The sequence below is a fragment of the Antrostomus carolinensis genome, unplaced genomic scaffold (assembly GCF_000700745.2).
Source record: "Antrostomus carolinensis isolate BGI_N321 unplaced genomic scaffold, ASM70074v2 scaffold7514, whole genome shotgun sequence".
NCBI classification, from domain to species: domain Eukaryota; kingdom Metazoa; phylum Chordata; class Aves; order Caprimulgiformes; family Caprimulgidae; genus Antrostomus; species Antrostomus carolinensis.
The window spans coordinates 82,712-105,175 of NW_010308640.1; the positions used below are offsets into that span (position 1 = coordinate 82,712).

General features: G+C 38.1%; 1 protein-coding gene across 1 annotated transcript; it reads left to right on the forward strand.

Annotated features, from left to right (window-relative positions):
* Positions 1-1,703: 1,703 nt before the first annotated feature.
* Positions 1,704-8,924, forward strand: LOC104523300 (LIM domain-binding protein 2-like; the record flags this gene model as incomplete). Its single annotated transcript, XM_010165836.1, has 3 exons — positions 1,704-1,870; positions 7,080-7,202; positions 8,841-8,924. Coding segments are annotated over exons 1-3 (243 nt in total), but the record flags the coding sequence as incomplete, so codon positions are not given.
* Between the last annotated feature and the right edge of the window lie 13,540 nt (positions 8,925-22,464).

Below are 22,464 nucleotides of genomic sequence, written 5' to 3' on the forward strand. Positions count from 1 at the left end.
TTTTCTAAATTAAATTAAAAGACTGTAAAAAATTAATATATGCATGATGAGTGGGTGAGTTTTTTAGGAGCTAGAGTCATAGAATAGTCATTCAACCTATTCATTGAATTGTCAGCCACTTTCAGAGAGTGTGGTATATTTTTGTACATTAAATTACATTAATATCTAATAATACAGAAAAAGCTTTAACAAATTCTAATTTTCTATATTTGCATATTTTCAGTATATAATGTGTGTTATGTCTGCACATGCAATATTCCATATTATAATGCACACAGTGGAAACTGTTTTCACAGAACTGCTGTGAAAACGTCATACTTTTTAATTTACAACACCCACTTGCAAATACATTTTCAGGGTCAGGAGCCTTTGTTTGTATACTGGAAAAATTCCTATGAAAATAATTTTTTTAGAAATTACTCTCAAAAGTATACAGCAAATGAGGGAGGCATGAGTCACCACCATGCCCTAATAGACAAATAAGAATTAGGAATTAATAAACTCTGATCTTGGCTGTTAATGGTGACTTTTCTATCTCATTCTTCCAAAACACAATTTAGATTGCTTGTTTTTTCTCTCTGTAAAATAGAGGCAATTTTTATGTACCCACTACTCAGTATTACTCTGGATTGATTAATGCATGCAAAACAATGAGTCATTCGGTAGGGAAGTATTGGTTTATCATGGACTGAAGTGTTCTGTCATACCAGGCTTGTGGTTCCATCCAAATTTATCTGTAAAAAGGGAGATGGAAAACATCAGTTGCATATGAGATAATTGCCTTTGATCTTGGTGCTTCTGCTAATTTGTGCATCTGAAATACACCCAGAAGTTCACTCTTACTATTACACATTTGGAATTAGACCTTGTAGTACTTACCTGAAACAGCTGTTGAAGTGAGTGGTGTGACTTCAGTGAGAGTTTCGGCTGAGTAAATATTGCAGAATTGGGTACCCTGAGTCCATGGTTTGGGATTTAAGCGGTGCAAATAAGCTAGTTCAGGCATCTACTCAAACTTTCTAGCCTACAACATAAATACTTCTGGTCTAAAGAGAGATGTCAGATAGACCTGTGGGTAGTCATATGTTGTGTAACACATATCGTATTGCATTTACAGGTCCTTCTTCAATCCCCAGGACTCTGATTTCTCAGCAGTAGCCCTCTGTTCAATCAAAAGTGTGTGTGCATGTGTGTGTATGTGTAAGTGGGTATATATAAATATACATGTGCCCACATACAGACAAACATACATGTGTACACACATCCCCTATATAAATGTGCTTTGCCTTTTTGGGGTGTATGAGAATATTTCTGTAAATGCTCACCACTTGTATTCATACTTGTGTGAGTATTATTCAACTTTCAGTCATAATTGACACCATGTGGCTTTCTGTATAATAATTACTTTGGGACAAAAATCCTTGCAGATGGTTTCAAGAGTAAGTCTAACTTGCCATCAATGTAAAAAGATTAAATAAGATGAGTCCACTCTCTCTGAATGGAGTAAGCCATTTCCATTGATTTCAATGGGAGCGGGCGCAACTTCAGTTCTACAGCAGACAGAGAACATGTATTATATTCATTAAATGACAGTTTGATTTCATCGTGGTTAAAATTATTCATATTCTGTTAGCAAATGGTTTCAGATTTTATAACCTAAAACATTTGCTGAATTATGCTTTGTATTTTCCTCACAGCAATTGGAAGAACACTCATTCCTCGTTATTTTAGCACTGTCTTTGAAGGAGGTGTAACAGACCTGTATTACATTCTCAAGCACTCAAAAGAGTCATACCACAACTCATCCATCACAGTGGACTGTGATCAATGCACCATGGTCACTCAGCATGGAAAACCCATGTTTACCAAGGTAAAAGGAAAGACTCAATAAAGCATGCTGTTGGTTTGGGGTTTTATTGTTTTTTTCTTTCTTTCTTTTTCTTTTTCAGTGTGTATAAGGGTGAAAAATATTGGTTGTTACATTTTTCTGGTAGACTGAGATTATTTCTAATACTGAAACTCCTTGAAGCCATTTAATTACTATTTTCTATATTCATTATGTGACTGGAGAATTCTGTGGGCATCCTCTGCAATTCTCCCTGAAAGACTGCAAAAGCACATAATGCCTGGTTGCTGGAACCGTCAGTTGTACATGAATTAAATTCAACCTGCCCATCGCCTTTTCTTTGGGCTTGATTTTAAAGCAACAATGAGATTTCACATTGTTGGTACCTACCATTTGGGATAGTATGCTTTACATTTGATACTTACCCAGTCCAAGGACTATAAATCTCTAGAAAACCAGTGATTTAATATAGTAGGATGCCGGTCCAAAGGGCAGTGCAGTCAATGGAAGGAGTCAATTGATTTAAACATGCTCTGGATTAGGCAGTTAGTGAATATTCAATATTTGTAATTGATAGTGAATTATCTTCATGCATTGGCCGCTTCTAGTCCTGTAATTAAACTAAGTGCCATGTATTTATAAAAAACAATACCAAAAAGTGGAAAATACAAATTAAAACAAAAATTTTCTTATATTAAAAAAAAATCAGTAAACCCTTTTTCAAAATGGAAATGTACCCTTTCCTAAATTAACAGAAAATGATTACTTTCCTTCTTGTACTTGTTCATCTGTATGAATTTTAGCGTTTGCATGGAGAAAAATACAAAAAGAGAAGGGGCAGCAGGAGGAGATAACCACGTTGCCCTTGGCCTGCAGGACTGAGAGGTTTTAGAGTCAAAAAAAGCCCTGGCTATTGACAGCATCATGACCAGAGCCCACATGGCTTACACTGTTTTGGCATGTATGTAAGTCCCATCCCTTTGTAGTGTCTTTCCTGCCATCTTCATGGCTCTTGGAGTGGAGCTCAAAGGAGAGGCAGAGGAAGCCACTGGTGTGTGGAGCACTGGTGAGCTGGGAGGTGTGCATTTAATGGTGTCGTTGTTCCAGCTCTCCCAGTCCAGCTCCCTGTGACTTACATAGACATGAACAGAGAGAGACAGAGATGCAAAGAGACCAGATATTCCTTGGTAGCACCTCTTTGCCACCTTGCTGCTCACAAGGAGTTGTGTGTGCTGGCCATGTGCAGCCGACATGACGAGGGTATACAGTAGCTGCTTCTTCACATAGCTCCCTAAACCAGTTTCTGTGTCATTTCCCTTCGTGTTAGCTTTAATGCAATAGCAAATAAAAGAGGGTTTTTTTGGAATCTGTAAATACAACACTTTTTTCTCAATTCAATTAGTTTATTTTACTTATCATGGCAGCACGTTACAGTGTTTGGAAAGTAGGGTACTATCCAGCAAGTCAAAGACAGACTAGCAGCAGGGACTGGGCTGGGTGCACACCTCGCAGGAGGGGAGCTGCGGTCACCTCCTGTAGCACCGTCCTGTTGTGCCCAGTGAGTCCCTCCATCTGCACTGCAGCCCTGTCCGGCTTCAGCCCTGTTTCAGTTACACATTCCAATATAGAATCATAGAATGGTTTGGGTTGGAAGGGACATTAAAGATCATCAAGCTCCAACTCCTCTACCATGAGCAGGAGCACCTCTGTATGCCGGTAGAAAAGTTTAGGTGGGGATGTGACTTGGATTCTAGGAATAAAATTAGGGGGTTTTAATGGCTGTATGTTTAAAATATGACTGTTAGTAAGAGCAAATTTGAAATAAAACACAGTAGTTGGTGGAATAAGGGAGAAAAGAATATGTTACTCTCAGAAATGTCAGAGCTGAGTGTTGTCTCAGTTGTGCATGTGTAACTTCTAGCAGAGATACTGAGGGCAGAGATGTACCCAAAGGTAAACTCCTAACTCTCACAGAATCAGTGGTGGAACAAAGCAGACCTCCCATAAGAAGCAGCACTTCAATGGACTGAGTAGCTCCTTAGATTGTGTCTGAATTTGACCCAGAGAAACAACCACAAAGGGTTTTTTTAATGCAAAATTACAAACTAACTATATTTGTTAATAGCTGCTTGAGTTTCACAAATAACTTATAAGCTACAGATTCACTGACTTCTAATATAATGGGCTGAAACAGTTCTCGTCGCATATTGATTAGGAATCCACAGCTGCATTTTATCCATTTCACCATTTTCCTAGTTAGAGCAACTCACTGCATACTGCAGTATTGGATGAATATATAAAATGGCATTTCCAAATTTTTTTCAAATATGGCTAGATCATGCCTAACAGTAAGAATATTAATAGTCTGGCTTTAGGGGGCAAGAGGTCCCTGTAAAATGAGGCACACACTTAAATTGTTTTCACAAGGTATAAATAAATGTTATAAAGAATTTAATACAGTTCAATGACATGAATTAAATGTGGTAAAAGAAAAGACTGAAGCCCTGACTACCATGTTTGTTTACCTGGTAGATGCTTCATTTTTTTCTCCAGGTAAAGGAAAGCTTTAGGAGTCCTCCTAAGTCTCTGTTTTCACCATGTTTACTTACACTCCAAGTTTATGTGTAGGTAAACTGTTTTTCTGCAGTTAGCAATGCTTATATTCCCTGATAGATTGGCAGAGATGAGCTTTGCTTTCGCTACTAGAGCAGTGAGCACCATGTGTTCAAACTATTCTCTTCCTGCACCCAACCATGGGGCCATCAGCTGGGTTTTATGGGTGAAGCCCTTGAAACGCAGTGATTTTAATCCTTACTAACAATCTCAGGCATTTCCCAGATTTGTATAAGCTTTAGGATTCTTTTCAGGCAACGACTCGGGTTTGAGAAGTGAAGAGGAAGACTTCTAAAAGATGCCTGGTGTTAGGAGAGTGAGACTCTGTGCAGTAAGGCACAGGACCAAAGTTGTTTTTCATAGGTGCAAGCAGTTGAAATTCCTAAAATTAGTAAGTGCAGTGAAGGGGTTAAAAAGCTATTGGTTAGTTTGAGAAATGTTCTTTTTTAGTTTTTTCCTGGCCTAGTCTAGAGCAACCACGTGATATACTGAATGCCTGCCAGCCTCTTTCTTGTTGATCCTCCGGAGACCATCTGTGCTGGGGGCATTGATTAGAGTGTGTCTGCTGGGATTACATCTTTTCTGTTGCCATGCCAACTAATCAGCTGATTTTGGTTACCACAGAAACAAAATGTCAGAGCTCACAGTACGGTAACATGAATTCAGCACAACAGAAAATGTTTTCTTAATTGGAGACCCTTTTGATTTTTTTTGATTCTATGTAAAAGGCAGCTTTAAAAAAAAATAAAAAAGGTCCATTTAAAATAAGAACTGTGCCAATTTTATTGATTAAAAGCAATGTGTAAAATTCTGCTCTACATAAGGAAATTAAATTCCTTTATAAGAGATATAAATTTTTACCACTGTGATATGAGGTATGTGTTTCAGTTTTTCTATTAAAATTTGTTAATGGTAGTGCATAAAATAAATCTGTTAAGAGCTGTGGGGTTTTGAGCTTAACAGAAGAAATATTTGAGAAGCCACAGGTATTATTATAAAAAAAAAAAATATTTTAAACCTGAAATATTTTCATGTTAACTGCTCAGTAATCAGGATCTTTGGCCTCAACAAAATAACATTCATATAAAAAGTTTTTCTTCTTGTATGAATCCTTATATGTGTATATGTGTACCCCAGTATAATTTCTTATCATAGTGCAACTGGTGAGAAAATCAAAATTGAGGTCAAATGACAAAATAAGTCACATTAAAAATCTGAAGGCATCACTAAGGTATGTGGAAAAGGGCAGATGAGAACCTGTTGCAAGATTCTCCTTCAGAGGTCTACAGTAACTTGTCTATATAGTATGCCTGTCAAAATTGCCTACATGTTTTTGCAGAAACAACCAGGAAGAAATACTACGATGAGGTTAAGTGAACAATTAACTAGAACAGCCACACATTACCCAAGCTGGAACTAGCCAAGTCTGGGTTGGGGCATGTAAAAAGACTCAACAGACTCAAGCGAATCTGGGCTGGCTTGTTGTTCAATCAGCTATTAGTTGTATTAAAATTAGAATTGCAGGAACCTTTTATTTTGAAAGCTGTTGCACCCTGTTTCCACAATATCTCTGTACCCTGCACTTGCAAGTTTACTTGAAATAGGAGTTGTAAGTCTAAACATCCAATTTAAAGGAAAAAATAAACGACAGAGGGAGTTAATTTTCAGATCATACATCATTTACAATACTCCAGTCAGGATACCATGCTGGGCATGTATTTTGCACTTTAAAGACCACCACAGCCCCAGCATTTTTTCCACATAAAGTTTTGAACAGTTGTTTAAAAGTCCCCAGTAATTTATTTTACTTTTCATTTCAAGGTAGTACCCACTTGCTGCATTTATTCCTCCGATGTTTTCTCTCCTTTCTCAGACAAGGCCCTTCACAGAGCTGCTTGAGCCACTTTCTGTGGAAGCAGCTCCATTGTCCATGACTGCAGCCTGTCCTCTGCACCCCTGGCTCTCAAACTTGCTGTGCCAGTGCAGCTCATGCAGCCCAATGGTAGACACCCCATCCAGCTTTCCTTGGAAGGGAAGACAAAAAATAGATAAGAAACAAAAGAAAAATGAAAATAGGATAAAATGCCTGGAAAAGACAAGAACACTTGGAAAAGACAAGAAGAAAAAAAAAATAGGAAAAAAATCAGATTTGGCTGCAGGCATTCAGGGCACTGTGTATTCCAACTGGACATGAAAAGAAGGTTTATATGCCAAGCTATTGCAAGGAAAGGGCAACAGAAGGCAGGTTGGGAATGACTAGTTCAGCAACTTGACATGAAGTGCACGCAGTTGCACCACAGCTGCCTCCGCTGTGACTTTCAGTCATTAATTAGCAGTAGCGAACTTAAAAAAAATTGATGCAATAAATAAGATTTAGCACACACAATACTCTATGTTTGTAAAATGCTACAAAATCTATAGTATTATAAGTTACTGTCTCTGTGGTAAGGCCTATGAAGTAATTTTCCCACATTCTTTTTTTTTCTCCTCAAGAGAAAGAAAAACAGTTAATCTAGCAGAGAAGAACAATTGATATTTTTGAATGTTGTTTAATCGATGATACAATACCATTGAAAACAAAATTCCTGGGAATTTATTTCATGCATTTTATGTATTCTAGGTGTGCACAGAAGGACGTCTTATCTTGGAGTTTACTTTTGATGATCTTATGAGAATAAAAACATGGCACTTTACTATTAGACAGTACAGAGAATTAGTCCCACGCAGCATTCTAGCCATGCATGTAAGTAATCCTTTTTTCACTTGACCTAATGCAGAGAGATGAGATTAAGTTTATGAAAAACTCCAGCAAATTTCACACCCAAGGCAAATAACTGCAAATATTTTGTTTTGCCTGCAACTACATCCATTTACAAGTTCTTTCATCACTCCCTTGTTTCTCAGTGCTCTATTGTTGCCACTGTTGCTATGTTTCCATTTTCTTTTAGCCCATAGTTTTCCTTTTAATCTCATTTGGTGGTCTGTATGATTTGAGCCCAAAGTCTGTTCTTGTTGAAATGAACTACAGAAAAGTCAGTGAACTTTCATCGTTGTAGATATGAATTATATTTAGTCTTTAAATGAAGCAAAATAAGGTTTCCCTTGCAGGAGACAGAAAATAAATAATTACCATAAACTTACCTAGAAAGCTTTAGAATTTTACTCTAGATCTTTATTTCACATTTCAAGACTTTTCTTTTGTAATTGAATGAAAACACACAGAATAGAACACTAAATTATTAAATATCCTACAGGTTGAAGTAAAAATATTATAAGGTAAATAGTTGCAGAGAAACAAATTACAGAGTCATATTGCTGCTTTCCATTCTGCATTGTAGAAGCATTCTGACTAGTAGTGCTCCATATACAAAATTAATTGCAGGACTATGGTTTTGTAGAGGGTAAGAACACAGGCTCAAATATGTGCCCGTACTTTGACATTGAGTTACTTAGATATCCATAGATAAAGATATATTCTCAGTGAGGAATTTTAAATAACTTAAGATGCCTGGACTTTTTTGAAAATGCTGTTACAGGCCTGAAGAAAATACCTTTGAAAACCTGCCCCACCGTTTCTCTCCCAGGGTTATCTTTTATTTTAGAGGGCTGATCTTCTGAACTCTTCAACAGTATCCCATTAAGGGACAACGAGGATGGCCAAGAGCAACATTATGCATTTAGAGCACTGCTGCAATTCAAAGAGAGTAGAAGCAGGTTAGCCAGCAACCAGCAGGTATTAATTTTAGTAATGAGATTGATCTCATTTTAAAGAGAAGGCTGGTCTCACAGGTAAAGCTCTTGGCTAGGGTCAGAGAAGGACTGTACTTGCATTTTTCCTGTTTAATTCTGGAACAATAGTTTAGACCAGAAGGGGTCTCACAGCCTGTGCTTAATGCCACTTACGTGATCAGCTCTGCTGAAGGTGCCTTGATGAGCTCTCTCTGCTTCAGTTTATTACCCACAGTAAGAAAGCCATGCCTTCTTTATTCTTGCCTTTATCTACTTAGTCTCCTTGGACTCCCAGCCAACAAATGGAAGGCTCAAAGTGTACTGTGATCCCTCAGGAAGCTCTTTGATGGGGCCTTGCTCGCTTGCACCCCTGTGTATGACCAGACCACCTAGGTCTATCTTTTGAATGGGCAGAGTCAGAACAAAGATATTGGAAAACAGTCTTTATTCTGCTCCAATTTCATAAGGTTTTACATTTTCCTATACAAACATAACTCTGTAGCTTATTACATAAATTTAGCATCAACATGTAATTTTCCATAGGAGTGGCACCTCTCTTCAGAGAACCCTCCCTACAGTGCACCAAGCACATAGAAAAAAAAAACAAATAGACAAAAGCAAAGTGAAAATTATTTTTTCCTCTGTTGTTTAGGCACAAGACCCTCAGGTGCTGGAGCAGCTGTCCAAAAACATCACTCGAATGGGTCTGACAAACTTCACTCTCAACTACCTCAGGGTAAGCATACCATAGCTGATGATTATTGTGAGTATTTTTTAAAAGTTACTGTTAGCTTTGAGTGAAGGTGATGAGAGCAGAGCCTGTGTTGGTCAGCTAAGAAATGGACCTTACTTTTAATGAGGATGAAGGAGAAACACAAGACTGTAATAAAGATGTAGCTGCTAAGAATGCACCATTAAAAAAGGATGAGAGTTCCATCATGAGGTTCAGGCAATGTGTGAGTAGCCCCTGTTTTTAACAGTCTTTCTTCTCAGTTTTGATTAATGGCTTTATTTTTTGTAAGCAAGAAGTTCCCCACCATTTTTACTCTCTGCTTCACTGTTCCTGAGAAAATGGCAGCTCATTCTTATTAAGAGCTGTCTGCCTTCTCCAGCTCTTCGACCTCCCCACCTCTTCCAGGCAGAGGCAGGGCTGAGGGAAAGCCTGGCTCCAGCTCTGTTTGCAGCAGTCCCTGGAAGCACTCCTCACTTCACTTGCCTCTGGGAGCCTGAGCTCCCTGCTCAGCCTTGCACTGAATCGAGTGTGGGTTTTATGATTAAATAATGCATTTGTTCCCACTGTTTTTTGACCCTTCAAGTGCATTCAAAGTTTGGAAGTTTATTTTTATTTTTGAAAGTATTCCCTGGTGTGGGCTTACAATACATACACTGAAATATGTGTTTGTAGGGTTCATATTTCAAGGATAAAATTCATATTTTTCTTATTTCTAGACATGCCATTAGTAGATAAAATAAGGCAAATTACTCAACGATGCACTAAGCTAACTTAACCAAGAATATGATTTTATTCCTTTTAAATGTGTGAGTAATTAATCAAGATGCTTTTTTAAGTTAACAAGAACACTAGAAAAGGCAGTTACTTTCAGCAGAATGTAGAGCTGCACTTGACAGACTGTATTTCAGCTGCACTTCATTTAGGTCTGTGAACCTATTACCTTCCTTATGGTATGATGGGACCCTGCTCACTTGCACCCCTGTGTATGACCAGACCACCTAGGTCTATCTTTTGAATGGGCAGAGTCGGAACAAAGATATTGGAAAACAGTCTTTATTCTGCTCCAATTTCATAAGATTTTACATTTTCATATACAAACATAACTCTGTAGCTTATTACATAAATTTAGCATCAACATGTAATTTTCCATAGGAGTGGCACCTCTCTTCAGAGAACCCTCCCTACAGTGCACCAAGCACATAGAAAAAAAAAAACAAATAGACAAAAGCAAAGTGAAAATTCTGGTTCCATCTGTTGCTCCTATGGTCCTACCCCTGGAGTGTTTTGAACTAGGAAGGGGTCAGTGTGCAGGACTGAAATGTGTGGTGAAATCTCTCTCACTGTATCCCTATGGCTCATAGACAGCCTGTAGTTGTCCTTACTCTCACAATATGATGAGCCATTGCAGATTGTTGCTTATGTGGCTTAGTGTAAAAGTTACTGTTATACTCTTGAGTTGTGCAGGGCAAATCTGCTCTAACATAAATGAAAGAAGAATATGGCATGAAACCTCAGAAGAATAATACATTGCATTAGTATTTTTCCATGTATAAATACAAGAATAATATGTGTATGCTGTGTGTATTGTATTCTCACATTTAGTTTAGTCTCTGGTTCGGTACAGAGAGTGACCGTTGCGCTTTGGCAACACCCTGATAGCCACACTGTCATCTCATGGTGAGGCATCCTAAAGCACATTCTCCAGAAATCCCCACTGGGGATTCCTCCTCAGTCACAACAAGTTTTATGTTACTCCCTCATGGCAAACTGGGCAGCAAGCAGCTGTAGGCTATTTCCATATTTTCTTCCTGAATTTTCCTGTGGCACAAGGCATTGCCCCTCTTTTGAGGTCTTAATCCTCTTAGCACAACCCATCACACCGGCAAGCACTTGAGCTGGCCCACACCAGCCTCAGTACTCAGTGCCCAGCCTCCAGGAGGCTCAGAGGGCCATGCTGAATTTGCAGCTCTATCTCTGTCACCCACGCCTTCCAGGTCCTTTGTGGCATATTCTGTAATTGCTAAATGTGACAATGCAAATGAGAAAGGCAGGGTCCCTGGTAGAATGCAGCTGGCATCAGGCACCCATGCTGGTGCCCCCATCAGCATAAAAAAAAAAAGAAAGAAAGGAAGGGGGGGAGGGAGAAAAAATCCTCAGAAAAAGAAAACTAGGATCAAGATAAGTGCTAGGAAGATGAGTAGTGAAGTGGAAGGGGACGAAAAGTCTTACTTTTTTTCTTCTTCTAGACTAGTTTTGTTAGCTTAACAGACAATGTCAGGTCTCTGGGTACAAAGCTTCCTCTGGCTCCTGCTGCAGTGATTCCAAAAGGAAATATTTTTTTTTCCAAGCTGATCTTTACATCTCTTTTTCTTGCTGTGGGGAATTGATCATTCTGCTCTTTTTTTCAGATGTTCAGCTCATCATGGGAGCTCATATTAGATTATATATTTCCATTTTGTTTTACGTATTTCCCAACTACTTTCTTCTGTTAATTTTAACATGAAAATCTTTTCTGAACTGAGGATTATATAATCATGCACTAAAAAAATGTGAGGAATGCACTTAGGTTTAAGGTGTTTTGGTTTGCGGGGTTTTCTTAAGTCAGCATTTTATGATATTTTATTCAGTCTTCACAGTGTTTAGTAATTAGCACTGTTACATGGTTTTGAATAAGGATTTGAAACTAAGCATAAAAATGATTTTAATTTTTTTTCTGCTGCACACAGCAAAGGCTTGTGATACTCATAAGCGAAAACTTCACTGATGGGCAGAATTAATCATTTTTATTCTCTAACGTGTACACAGCAACAAGCTGTGCTGCACTGTCTTTAAAGGCAGAATTTAAACCTGGATTTCAGATGGTTTTGATATAAAGGTATAGCCTGGATTTTTTCCACTCTAGACATCACAGAATGCTAAATCATTGCTAGTTGGGATAATTGCAGTTGCTGGCACGTAAACCTCCATTCCAGAGTGCCACATACCTGTAGAGCCACAGCTTTGGATGCATGCCTTGGTTTGTCTTCATTCACTCCGAGTAAAGCTGTCCAGCATAGAAGAACATTGATTTTGTAAATCATATTTAATACAAATTTAAAATATATCTTCTTGGAACCTGGAAATGAAATGTTTTGTCCTGTGTCATTTGCCAAATGCTATTTCTCTCTGTTTTCTCTGGCTCTGTATAAAACCATAGGCTTCCTTTCTTTCTAGTTACTAGTTTGTTTTGTTCCAGCATAATTGATTACCTCATCAATCGGGTCAGCATACTTCGCTGTAGCTGCTGACTAGGAGTTGAATAGGCTGTCTCAGAAATAATGGGCAAAACCTTGTAGGTTTTAAATTACTATCAAGCTTTTTAAAATGTAATTTCTCATCAAGTCATCAGGTAGTAGACATTACAAACTATCAGATAATAAGGCCAAGACCTATATCCTAGTCTCAGTGGGTACAAGTCCAAGAACAAACAGGAATCCTGTTCAGAGTTTGAAGATGGAGATAACACTTAGAAGAACAGTTTCCACCAAGCTACAATAATTTAGTCCTCATACATTACCTTTTTTTTTTTTTTTTTTCTGTGTAATTTTCTAGTCACTCAGCTATTTTATTTGGATCTTCAATGCATAATGGATCTGAATGTTCTCTAAAAACTGTAGCTTTATACCAGAAGCACTATTCACAATTTGGAGCTAAAATATTTCTTACTGCCTTCTCTAATATGATTTATTCTCTCAAAATTTCTGACATTATAAAAAAAACCCAGCCCCTACTGTCAATTAGGCAAGACTACCTGGTCTGAGCCTTGAAATATAGTTGTATCTTGCGCAGCTGGTTTTCAAAACTTGCACTGGTTGGTTTGAAGCAATTTCCTAGTGCTCTTCCCCTGGTGTAACTATTGCATGCCCCCCACTACCTGTTCAGATCGACAGTTTATTGGTGTTAATGGAGCCAAATCTGCATCTGCCCTTTGCAAAGTAAGAGTTAGCGTGGCAGAGCCCTCCCACTCTGCATCAGGAGAGGTGTCTAGGCAGGGGAATGCACACTCCTACTTCCCCTTACATCCTGTATGGCTGTATTAGCCAAGGCTTATCTGAGCTACAAATTATCCAATTTGTTTGTTTTCTGTATAAACCAATAATGAAGTGTTAGTATTGCAATGCAGAAGACAATATTTTCTGAATCCCCACTTTCACTAATTTAGTTCCTTACCAGACACTTCTGGATTTCTTCTGCTAGGAGGATAACATGAATTATTTAAAGGGACACAATTTTCTAAAGGCAATACTTACATTGCAATCAAAAGCCATTTGTATGTATACCCATTGTGTACGCAAAACTTTCTTATGCCCATGCAAAATAGAAATGCATGCAACAGCTTCCTTCAATATGCAGGGAAATACGCTTTTCTAAATACGGTTTCGTGCATGGAAAGGATATGAACTCAAATCATTTGGGAGCTATTTTGCTCCTAATATGTAACAATTTCTGGCTGTTATCTGGTCAATATTTTACAGCTGTTTGTGTATCTTCAGTGAAGAAGGAGAAAGATTACATGCAAGCATGTTAAGGATGCAAAGTCAGGTACTCAGGGAAAAGAAATGCTATACTTACAGTCACCCATGCAACACGAATTCGTTTCCCTTTGTGAGTTACATTATGTCACCATCTTCTAACTACATCATTATGCACTGTGTGTCCCACAGACTCCCCAACGCATGCAGTGCATGGGATGGCTAACACTCACTCAGTAGCAAGTGCTCCAGGGTTACTCATTTCCTTGCAGGGTTTTCTGCAGCATCATTCTTGTATCTCAACTGCAGATGTTCATGGCTGCCTAGCACCTACCAGCTGAAGAGCCATTGTCATGCCCAGTGCAAACATGTGGCACTGAGGCACATGGATGAACACCACAGCACTCAGAGGGGTCAGCTAAGGGGAGGTGGCTATTCTGTGAAAGCAAAGGCCTGATTTTGCAGAGCACTTGGAATTTCTTCTTGTCCCATACACTAATAATGAAACTATTGCCATTGGATGCAGTCTGTTTTCCCAGGCTAGTTATACAGCTGAAAAAGGAGCAGATGGTGTTTCTGGGAATGCACTGTTGAAAATGCTTTTTCCATGACATAGTACCACAGTACAGCCTGGGGGCAGGGGCAGTTTGTTGAAGCAGCAATGGGTTACTTTAAGCTAATTCTTTCTTGTTCTACAGTTCCCTGCTTCATGCTTCTGCCACTTTTCCATGTCTTCAGTCGATATGAATGAGTCCTACACACAACAACTTCATTTACTTTGTGCTGTGCACTGAATGAGGGGTGTTAGGGAAACAGAGAATGTGATCATGTAGGGAGATGCTATATCCTAATGTATATGAATAAGTTCTATTGAGGGTTCACAAGCACTCAAAGGAGGGGGTTTGGATCATTTAATTATTCTGGAGCTTTTCCTATGAAAGCTGTCAAAATGTCAAAGAATCCTTGGAACTGGAGATGCTGGAAGCAGATACATTTTGTAGTCTTTGCTCATACCAATGATGTAATTTTTCAGCCTAAACTGATTCAGCTTGGGGCAGCTCTCCTCAGGAAAATGCAGTCGAAATCGGAGGGTTCTCACTGAAGGATTCAGATGACTATAGCTGGCTATCCACAATCTATCTGTGCCAACTATAATTAGCTGATTCTGCCAAGGTTTTCTGGTAATGTAATTTCTAAGCATTTATTTTAGTAATGATCACAGTGGTTTCTGTTCCTCTCTTTTATGCATCTAATGCTTTATAGACAGCATTATATGTCACTTTCAAAATAATAAATGAGAAGAAATGTTCTTTGCAACAACTAATGCAATCAAATGTTAGCTTTTTCCTTTTTTAATAAAGACACAACATCACAGAATAGTTATGTCAAGAGTTATTCCATCATAAGTAGGAAAGATCAGAGAAAACAATACAGCTTTTTTTTTCTTTTTTTAATAAATGGTCAGGATGGAGTGGGTGGGACAAGGAAGCAGGGATGGGAGAGTTGCAGAAGATAGGACAGGTAGAGAATGAAGCACCAACTTAGAAATGTTCTGAAAAGAAGATGGAATCTGAATTAGTCTCTGGATAGGACATGGGTTGGAAAGATAACCTTCATATTGCTAACAATAACAGTGGTGTGTTTTTTTTCCTTTCATATCCAAGCATTTTATTAAAACAAATGAAGTGTTTTATAGATGGGAAAGTTGTGGGACATGAGAAGGAAAAAAAGATGGAGCAAACCCAATAGCATTTGAAAAAATCAGATTGCAATTTTAAACCAGACTGTGGAGAATACAGTGAGCTCGTGCAGTAGTGACCACTTCTGCTTCTCATGGCTCAGAAACCGATTTTAGTGTCTGTGGATAGCAGGAATTTCAGAAGACAGTGAAAAATGGGGAATGGGAACAGAGTGCAAGTGCTTAGAGAATGAATTGGGATTTCAGAAGAAATGGCAAATTTTACCAGTGTTCTGGAGGTGATAATGACCAGTCTTCACACAAAGGGCACTACCAGACTCATGGGTATCAGTTAAGGAGAAAGATATATTGTGTGCCAATACCAGCTGGCTACCATACCCACTGGACATACAGACCATATGACCTTTGAAATAAAATTAAGGTCTGGACTAATGAGAATGGAAGGATGATAATCAGTGATGTGAGTCCTTGAAGTATCCATGGGTAAGAAATCAGAATGAAGTTAGGCTGGAGAGGTTTAAAAGTAAAAAAAAAAAAACTGAAGGGTAAAGGGAAAAAAGGAGAGGCAAAGACAAAGCACTAGCCATATAAAAACAAGCTACAAGATTTGAACTAATAATGTTATTTCAGAAAAGAAGAAATATTAAGAAAAAAAGTCTAAGAACACAGCCACAGGCTCTCTTTTTAGAAGACCAAATTAAAGCTTGGACTAGTATGCAGTGCAGTCATAAATAATAATAACTATTAATTAAGTTTAGGAATGAGAGCTGCAGAGGTATGATTTGTATGAAGACCTGAAAACGCCAAAACCAACCTCTTGTTCAAAGCAATGAAAACAGCAAAAATTTTAATTAGTTGTTTAATATTGAATATCCATGGGTGTTGGGTGCAAATCGTTATGCAGGGAGGGGTGAGTGCTCAGAAGAGGTCAAGAAATAGGCTTTAATGCAAAGCTAGTGATTCAAATCTTTGTTCTTGGAAGCAGCTATTTTAGAACATGAAGTATTCATTGTGGAAAGCTTATGGAATCCCTATGGTCTACTCTTGATTTGGAAAGCGAAACCTATACCCCTCCATCTCACGTTTTAAGTCTTCAGAAAGATTATTTCATTAGTTTGTTTATTGTGATATCACAAGCAATTAGGTCATATAATCTTTTGTAATAATTTTCTATACATATTTCACTTTATTGGTTATCCTGCTTGTTCCTTCCCCCCTCCCTTTGCCACTCTTTCTATAGGTAAAATGGCATTATTGCTTACCTGTCTCTGCTACAGAGTTCTTCTTTGATGCATCTCAAGATCAAATTTGACTTTTCCATGTCTACATACATTGAAGGTTTCCTTTGGGCTCTTGATTTTGATGCTATTTCTAGGATGTTCCTGAAAAGCTCTCGTCTTTCTTGTGTGATGCCTTGATCCCTGTCTGTATGGAGGATGCCTCCCCAGTCTGTCATTCAGTCTGGCTGTATACTCACTTTTTCTGCTCTAATCTTGCCATTTTATATTTACATCAGAAACCCTAGAAACCAAAACCTGATTCTCAACAATGAAACAGAGCGGGCATTTCAAAAGTGAATGATGGTCCTGGGTTTCTGTGGGTTTTAGACACTGGCATACACAAAGCTAAATTTGTCTTACAGTCACCTCCCTTGTACTGGTTCAAGTACTGACAGAGCTGGGTCAGGGGACTGATCTGAAGAAAAAAATAATGCAGTCCTTTCCACCCAAATGACGACCCTCCTTAAGAGCTCCCTAAGTGCTACTTGTGCTGGATGGGGAAGAAATCAGCAGTATGGATTCATTTCAGCTCGTACCTGTCTTGAAGATGGACCTCATCACCAAATTTGCCAGCACTGAAATGAGAAGACAAGAAAGTGCAGGGGAATCCTGCAGATCCTAAGCTGTAAATTTCCCTTTCTTACTTCTGGGTCTGAGAACATTATAGCAGTTGTGTCTGACCTATTATGGCCTCACACTAGTATAAATTCATTCACCTCAGTAGAGTGACTACCGAATTTCAGTGACACAATTTAGAGCAGACTCTTGCTCATACCAGATTACCATAATTTACAAAACTTAAATTGAAAACAAAATAAGCAGAAAGAGAAAAGGTTAATTTATTGCACTGATTCTGAGTGAAAAACAAAATTCTATCTATATATATGTACATATGGATATAAATGGAATGCATATTTTTGTAGGTTCTGCATGAACCATACTGTTTAGTAATTTACCAATTAATTGCAAATGTTCTCCATTTGTACTAACCTATTAGAAAAAATTGGTAAATTTTTCAGTGCTGTATGTACACACATACGTGAATAGCAGTGTCTGTCTGGTGGTCATTATTGTATTGCTTGCGATTCGTAAGCATACCTTCTGTCCATATTAAAGGATATATCAACAGGTGTATCAAATTAATAAACAGAAGCCCATGATTTTGAGTTCACCTTATGTAAGGCAGACCCATAGGATGAGATGTGGAGAACATACAGGCAGTGCTGATGAGTGGAGGTGCTGAACCAAACCTGTACTGATGCATACATGAGGCTTGCGAGCACAGTGGAGGCAGAAGACATTGTCAAAATGATAACACATTCTGAACTGTGTAATTTCTGGTACTGTGTTCTGCACAGCTAGAAAACTATGCTATATTGAATATTCCTCCATACCCCAAATTGCTTCCTTAATCCTTTGCCTTGTTACCTTTTCCAGTTGGTGTTGCTGCCTCACTGTTACTTCATAATAAGGCAGTTTGTTAATCAAAGATCCAGTTCAACATCCATTAAAGTCAATGGGTATATCTCCTTTGATCCAAATGTTATCTCATAGTTTTTCATTTATTTGGAGGTCTTTCATACCCATAAAATCCAATTTATTGAAATTAATTTCTCCATTCCCTTGGGCAATTTTAGCCATGAAAATGCCACACTTCATGAACAACAACAGCAAATGGTTATTTTTATTACTTGGTTTTTTGTTGTTTTGGTTTGGAGTTTTGTGACAAAAGAAAATTAACTTGATTTATCCCTAGATTATAGATTTTAGGTGAGCCCAAAGGAACAAATATCAACTTGGGGATCTGATTTGAAGAAAGAGTTTAGAAATAGAAAAGAATGAAGAAATACAAAAGAATAGTGCTTTCAAAGTAAGACAGAGAATTTTCTCATTTTATTAGTTTGGGCAAAATTTAGAGCTGATTTAAGTAAAGGACTGTGAACCATTTCTACCGAAGATAAGATGTTTTTACTAAAGTAGGTATGAAACACGTGAAAAAAAGCCCACAGCCATATACCCTAGCCTAGATTTCATAGCATCTCATTTATAAAGCAGGATTGGACCCAGCCATGCTGGATCAAAACCTCCAAGGAAAACACAAGCGCTGTCTAAACAAAATGATGTTGCTGAGTAGGCAGAGATCACAGTACTCTCCAGAGCAGACCTTGTTTCACTCTGATGCTTCACTGCACCAGCTTCATCAGGAGTACTACCACTTCGTATACCTCAATATAATGTAGATCCCAAGCCTACAAGAAGGTAAAGATTTCTTTTTAAAGACTTTCCAATCAAAGTAATGTAATATAAAATGGAATAATCTTCTGATAGTGGTATGCAAAGCAAGGAAGTGAAGTTTCAATCTTCTAAACACTGCACCGAACCTTTCCACTGATTAGCTTTTGACAAGATGTATTAGAGCTATGGTGTCATTTGAAATATTATAGTCTATTTTAATAGCAAGTCTCTGTCTTTTATAACTCTCCAAATATCGTGGTGGTATTCCAGTGTATCTTTGGATGCCTTACTGATTTTCTTTCCCAGTGTGTGTGATGAAATGTTCAGCCATACAAAGGAGAGAATATCATATATTCTATTGCTAAGTGCCCTTGAACAATGTAATTTTTTAAATGAATTAATTTTATTAAAATAATTGCAATAAGAAACAGAACATGAAATACAGCTTGCTCATTATGATAGCTAACAGTGTAAGGAGAATGAAAAATTATTCAGAACAAAATGTATGTTCTTGGAGTCTTTCAATGTTATCACCAAAAAAGTATTCATGACACTTTGGTTTCTTTTGTGCACCTTCTGGGTGGCTAACTGTATCTTGGAAACCATCTGGTCTCTTTATTTCTCAGCTGTTTCAAATTCTTTCTAGTTTAGTATAAGGGTAGATTGGTTCCTATATTCTTATTTTAATATTTAGATTCCTACTGTGGGCTACTTTGCTACCTAAAGTAAGCTTCCTGGTGCTATAATAAACAGTAAGGAAAAATTCTGCTTTCAATTACACAAGTATACAACCTGGAATAACATCTCAGAAAGCAGTGGCCTTTCTCCAGAGTGATGTAAGTGGGTGCAAAGCTTCTCCTGTGGTATTTATCTATTTCGTTACCTTTAGAAATGCAAGGTACAAACTTCATCAGATTAATTAATGAACTTCACAGAGCAAAGGGCATGTGGACACTGTCATATTCTGACCTCCAAGGCTTGCTCCTAAGCCTCTGCCAACCAGCCCAGTTCTGTTGAGAACATGGGGAGCTGCCATGCATTACTCAACACTTCTGAGTACAAACCCAGTTGGGAGGGAAAAGACTGCCTCCCTTCTAGACCACAAAAAAAAAAGAACCACAAAAGCTTTGAGAGCTTTCTTTTTCTTTTTCACTGACTACTGCAGCAGGGATTAGAAATACATGAAGAGGAAAAGCCGCAGAAACAAAATCTACCCACATAAGCCAAAGCACTGTAGCCCCCCCAGGGCGCTTGACGAGGATGTTCTCTATGAAGATGCTCTCACTTCTCTGCTTACACTGTCCTCCCAAGTTTCTTGCATCAAATTCTGCTAAAGACCATTTCCTTGAAGAGGACAGAAAACCAGAGAAATCATAGGAAGGGTCAAAATACAAAACAAAATACTTTTTTAACACTGATTGGCTTGGAGTGACATTTTAGGCTTTTTCTCTCCATTTCATTTAAGTGAAATTAAAGAAGAAAACAGTATTTTTTGACACCTGCTATGAAGGCAGTTATTGGTCCTTGATATTGCCTTTGTTTAAACAGAAGTTGTGGCTGCTTGGTACTTCTCGAGATGGATGTATCATGCCAGCTTTTACCCCTAATTTACATTCTCACTCAAATCTAAAGGGAGCTTACATTTTTAACTTCCAGTGTTTGATTTAATTGTTCAAAGTTTTGTTCTTTTATAGTTTCTTTCTGGAGAAGAATTAGATTAGAAACAACTTAAGATATCAACTGCAAGAGGATTATTGATTTCAGTGGAATTATACTGAGTTATTAAAAAATCAGGAGAAAACAGGAAAAAAAATCTTAGAGGAAAAGTACATGCATTTAATATTATTCAAGCTTGCTTTGACAAAGCTTTTAAAAGGTGAGCTGCTTAAATTCTGTTCAAATTATTATTTTTTTTTTTAAGTACATAAACATAAGCTTTCCTAAACAATTACTACAGTTCATCTTTGCCCAGTTTCCTACTAGTAAGGCTGGAATCAAGTTCTTGAGACAGTGTCTGAGGCTAGTTATGGATACAGTCCAAAAAGCTATTCATCTATATGTGTAATCATGGAAGCTGATGTATATAAAGGTGAAAACAACTATTTGTCATCACAGTCTAGCTTAAAGATGATCTGCACTTTGGGAATAAGGCAACACGGGCAGTTTTTCTTTCATTAGCTATTTTATTTTTATCTGCAGCGGTTGTCAGAAACATGCATTTAATAACACTTAACGCTCTGTGTTTTAATAAATAAGGCTCTATGAATCTATAGAATATCACAGAAACTGTGATTGTGCAGAAAATGCCTTTGGTGATGAACAATTCAACCTCCCGCTTTGGGAGCACTCAAAAAAAATTAAACAAAACCCAGAAGGGATTAATCTATGGCGACTTTTTTATTTTTTGCTTATTCCTTAGATATTTTTATATGAATATAAAATTTTGTGTTTTCCAAAGTTTTTGTTGAAAAAAACCCTCTGTATTAGTTGACCATTTTAGGCAGTGTGTTACTGAGGCAATGGGAAAGTCCAGGGAGTGCATCTGTGGTTAGTTATCAGTATTAAACACCTTGAATGAATTGCATAGCATCAGGAAAACCAGATGACTTCAGCCATCTAAAAAGTACAAGAAAATGCATTGCCTGCAGGCTCTTGCAGCTATTATAAAATAGAAATAATTATGAAGAGGGGAAAAAAGTCCATCTACGTACATTTACTAAAGTATATGTCCATGACATCATTGAAAATGTGCCTGAAAGTTCTAGCATAGTAAAGCCTTTTCCTATAATGAATTTTCTTATGCCTTCTCGTATTTTCTGTGGATTCCAAAAATCTAGACCTACTTGCACTCCCATCATCACAGTATCTGATCTTTTTGCAATCTTTTATTCAAGTGATATTGTTATAAAAGCCATTATAGCCATTGCACAGGCGAGGAGCTGTAGGTTGCTCAGAAGGACATAAAACCACAGTCAGACTTGGGGGCTTCACTGCAGCCTTCAGCTAGAGAATTGTATTTGACTGGAGTTCATTGCTTGGAACACCACAGGCATCTGTGCCATGCTGGCTTCAGCCAGCCATTCTTTTTTATTTTTACAGCACAGCATTGGAGAAGGTAAGTGATGACTGATTTTATTTGGTATTGCAAAACCCTCGCCTCGAAATCTTGTCATACAAGTCAGTGTCCTCCTTAACCTGAGGGAGTTCAAAGCCTCACATGCTGATGCACCCATGAACATGCTAAAAAAATAGTGTGCTGTGAGCAAGCTGTTGAAGCTGGGCCACGATTCAACCAGGACATGTCTCCCTGGGTCAGAAGGGAGAGTACAAAAAGGAGCCAGACTGTCTCAGCTAATAGGGAGCATGGCTGACTAAGAATGAGGACTTCTGTGCTCCAGTTTTTGCTCTCAGGATTCCTTTTTTTTATTGAAGAGCCACTGAAGAGCAGATTGGAGTGAGGGTGCCAGCGTTTGCTCTTCTATGTACTCAACTTGTACTTCTATGTACTTAAGCCATCCAGGTCTGTCAGACTTAGATCTCATTTGTGTATTCCAGACCCTCAGGTTTTGTCCGTCCTTGTATATTAAACAGCATCTAGTGATGTTCTTAGGTACCTGAATGCAATGTCTGAACTCTTTAGAGCTGTCCCTGCCTGCTTTGTCGACTCTCAAATAATTCCTGGGCACAGTTCAGGAGTTGGTGTGATATAGTCTGTTGGTGGAAGGCAATTAATATGTGATCTCCTGTTTTGGTGCATGAGAACGCTTAACATTACGAAGGTGGGCCATTCGCTGCCAGTTGGCCTCACTGCCAGAGAA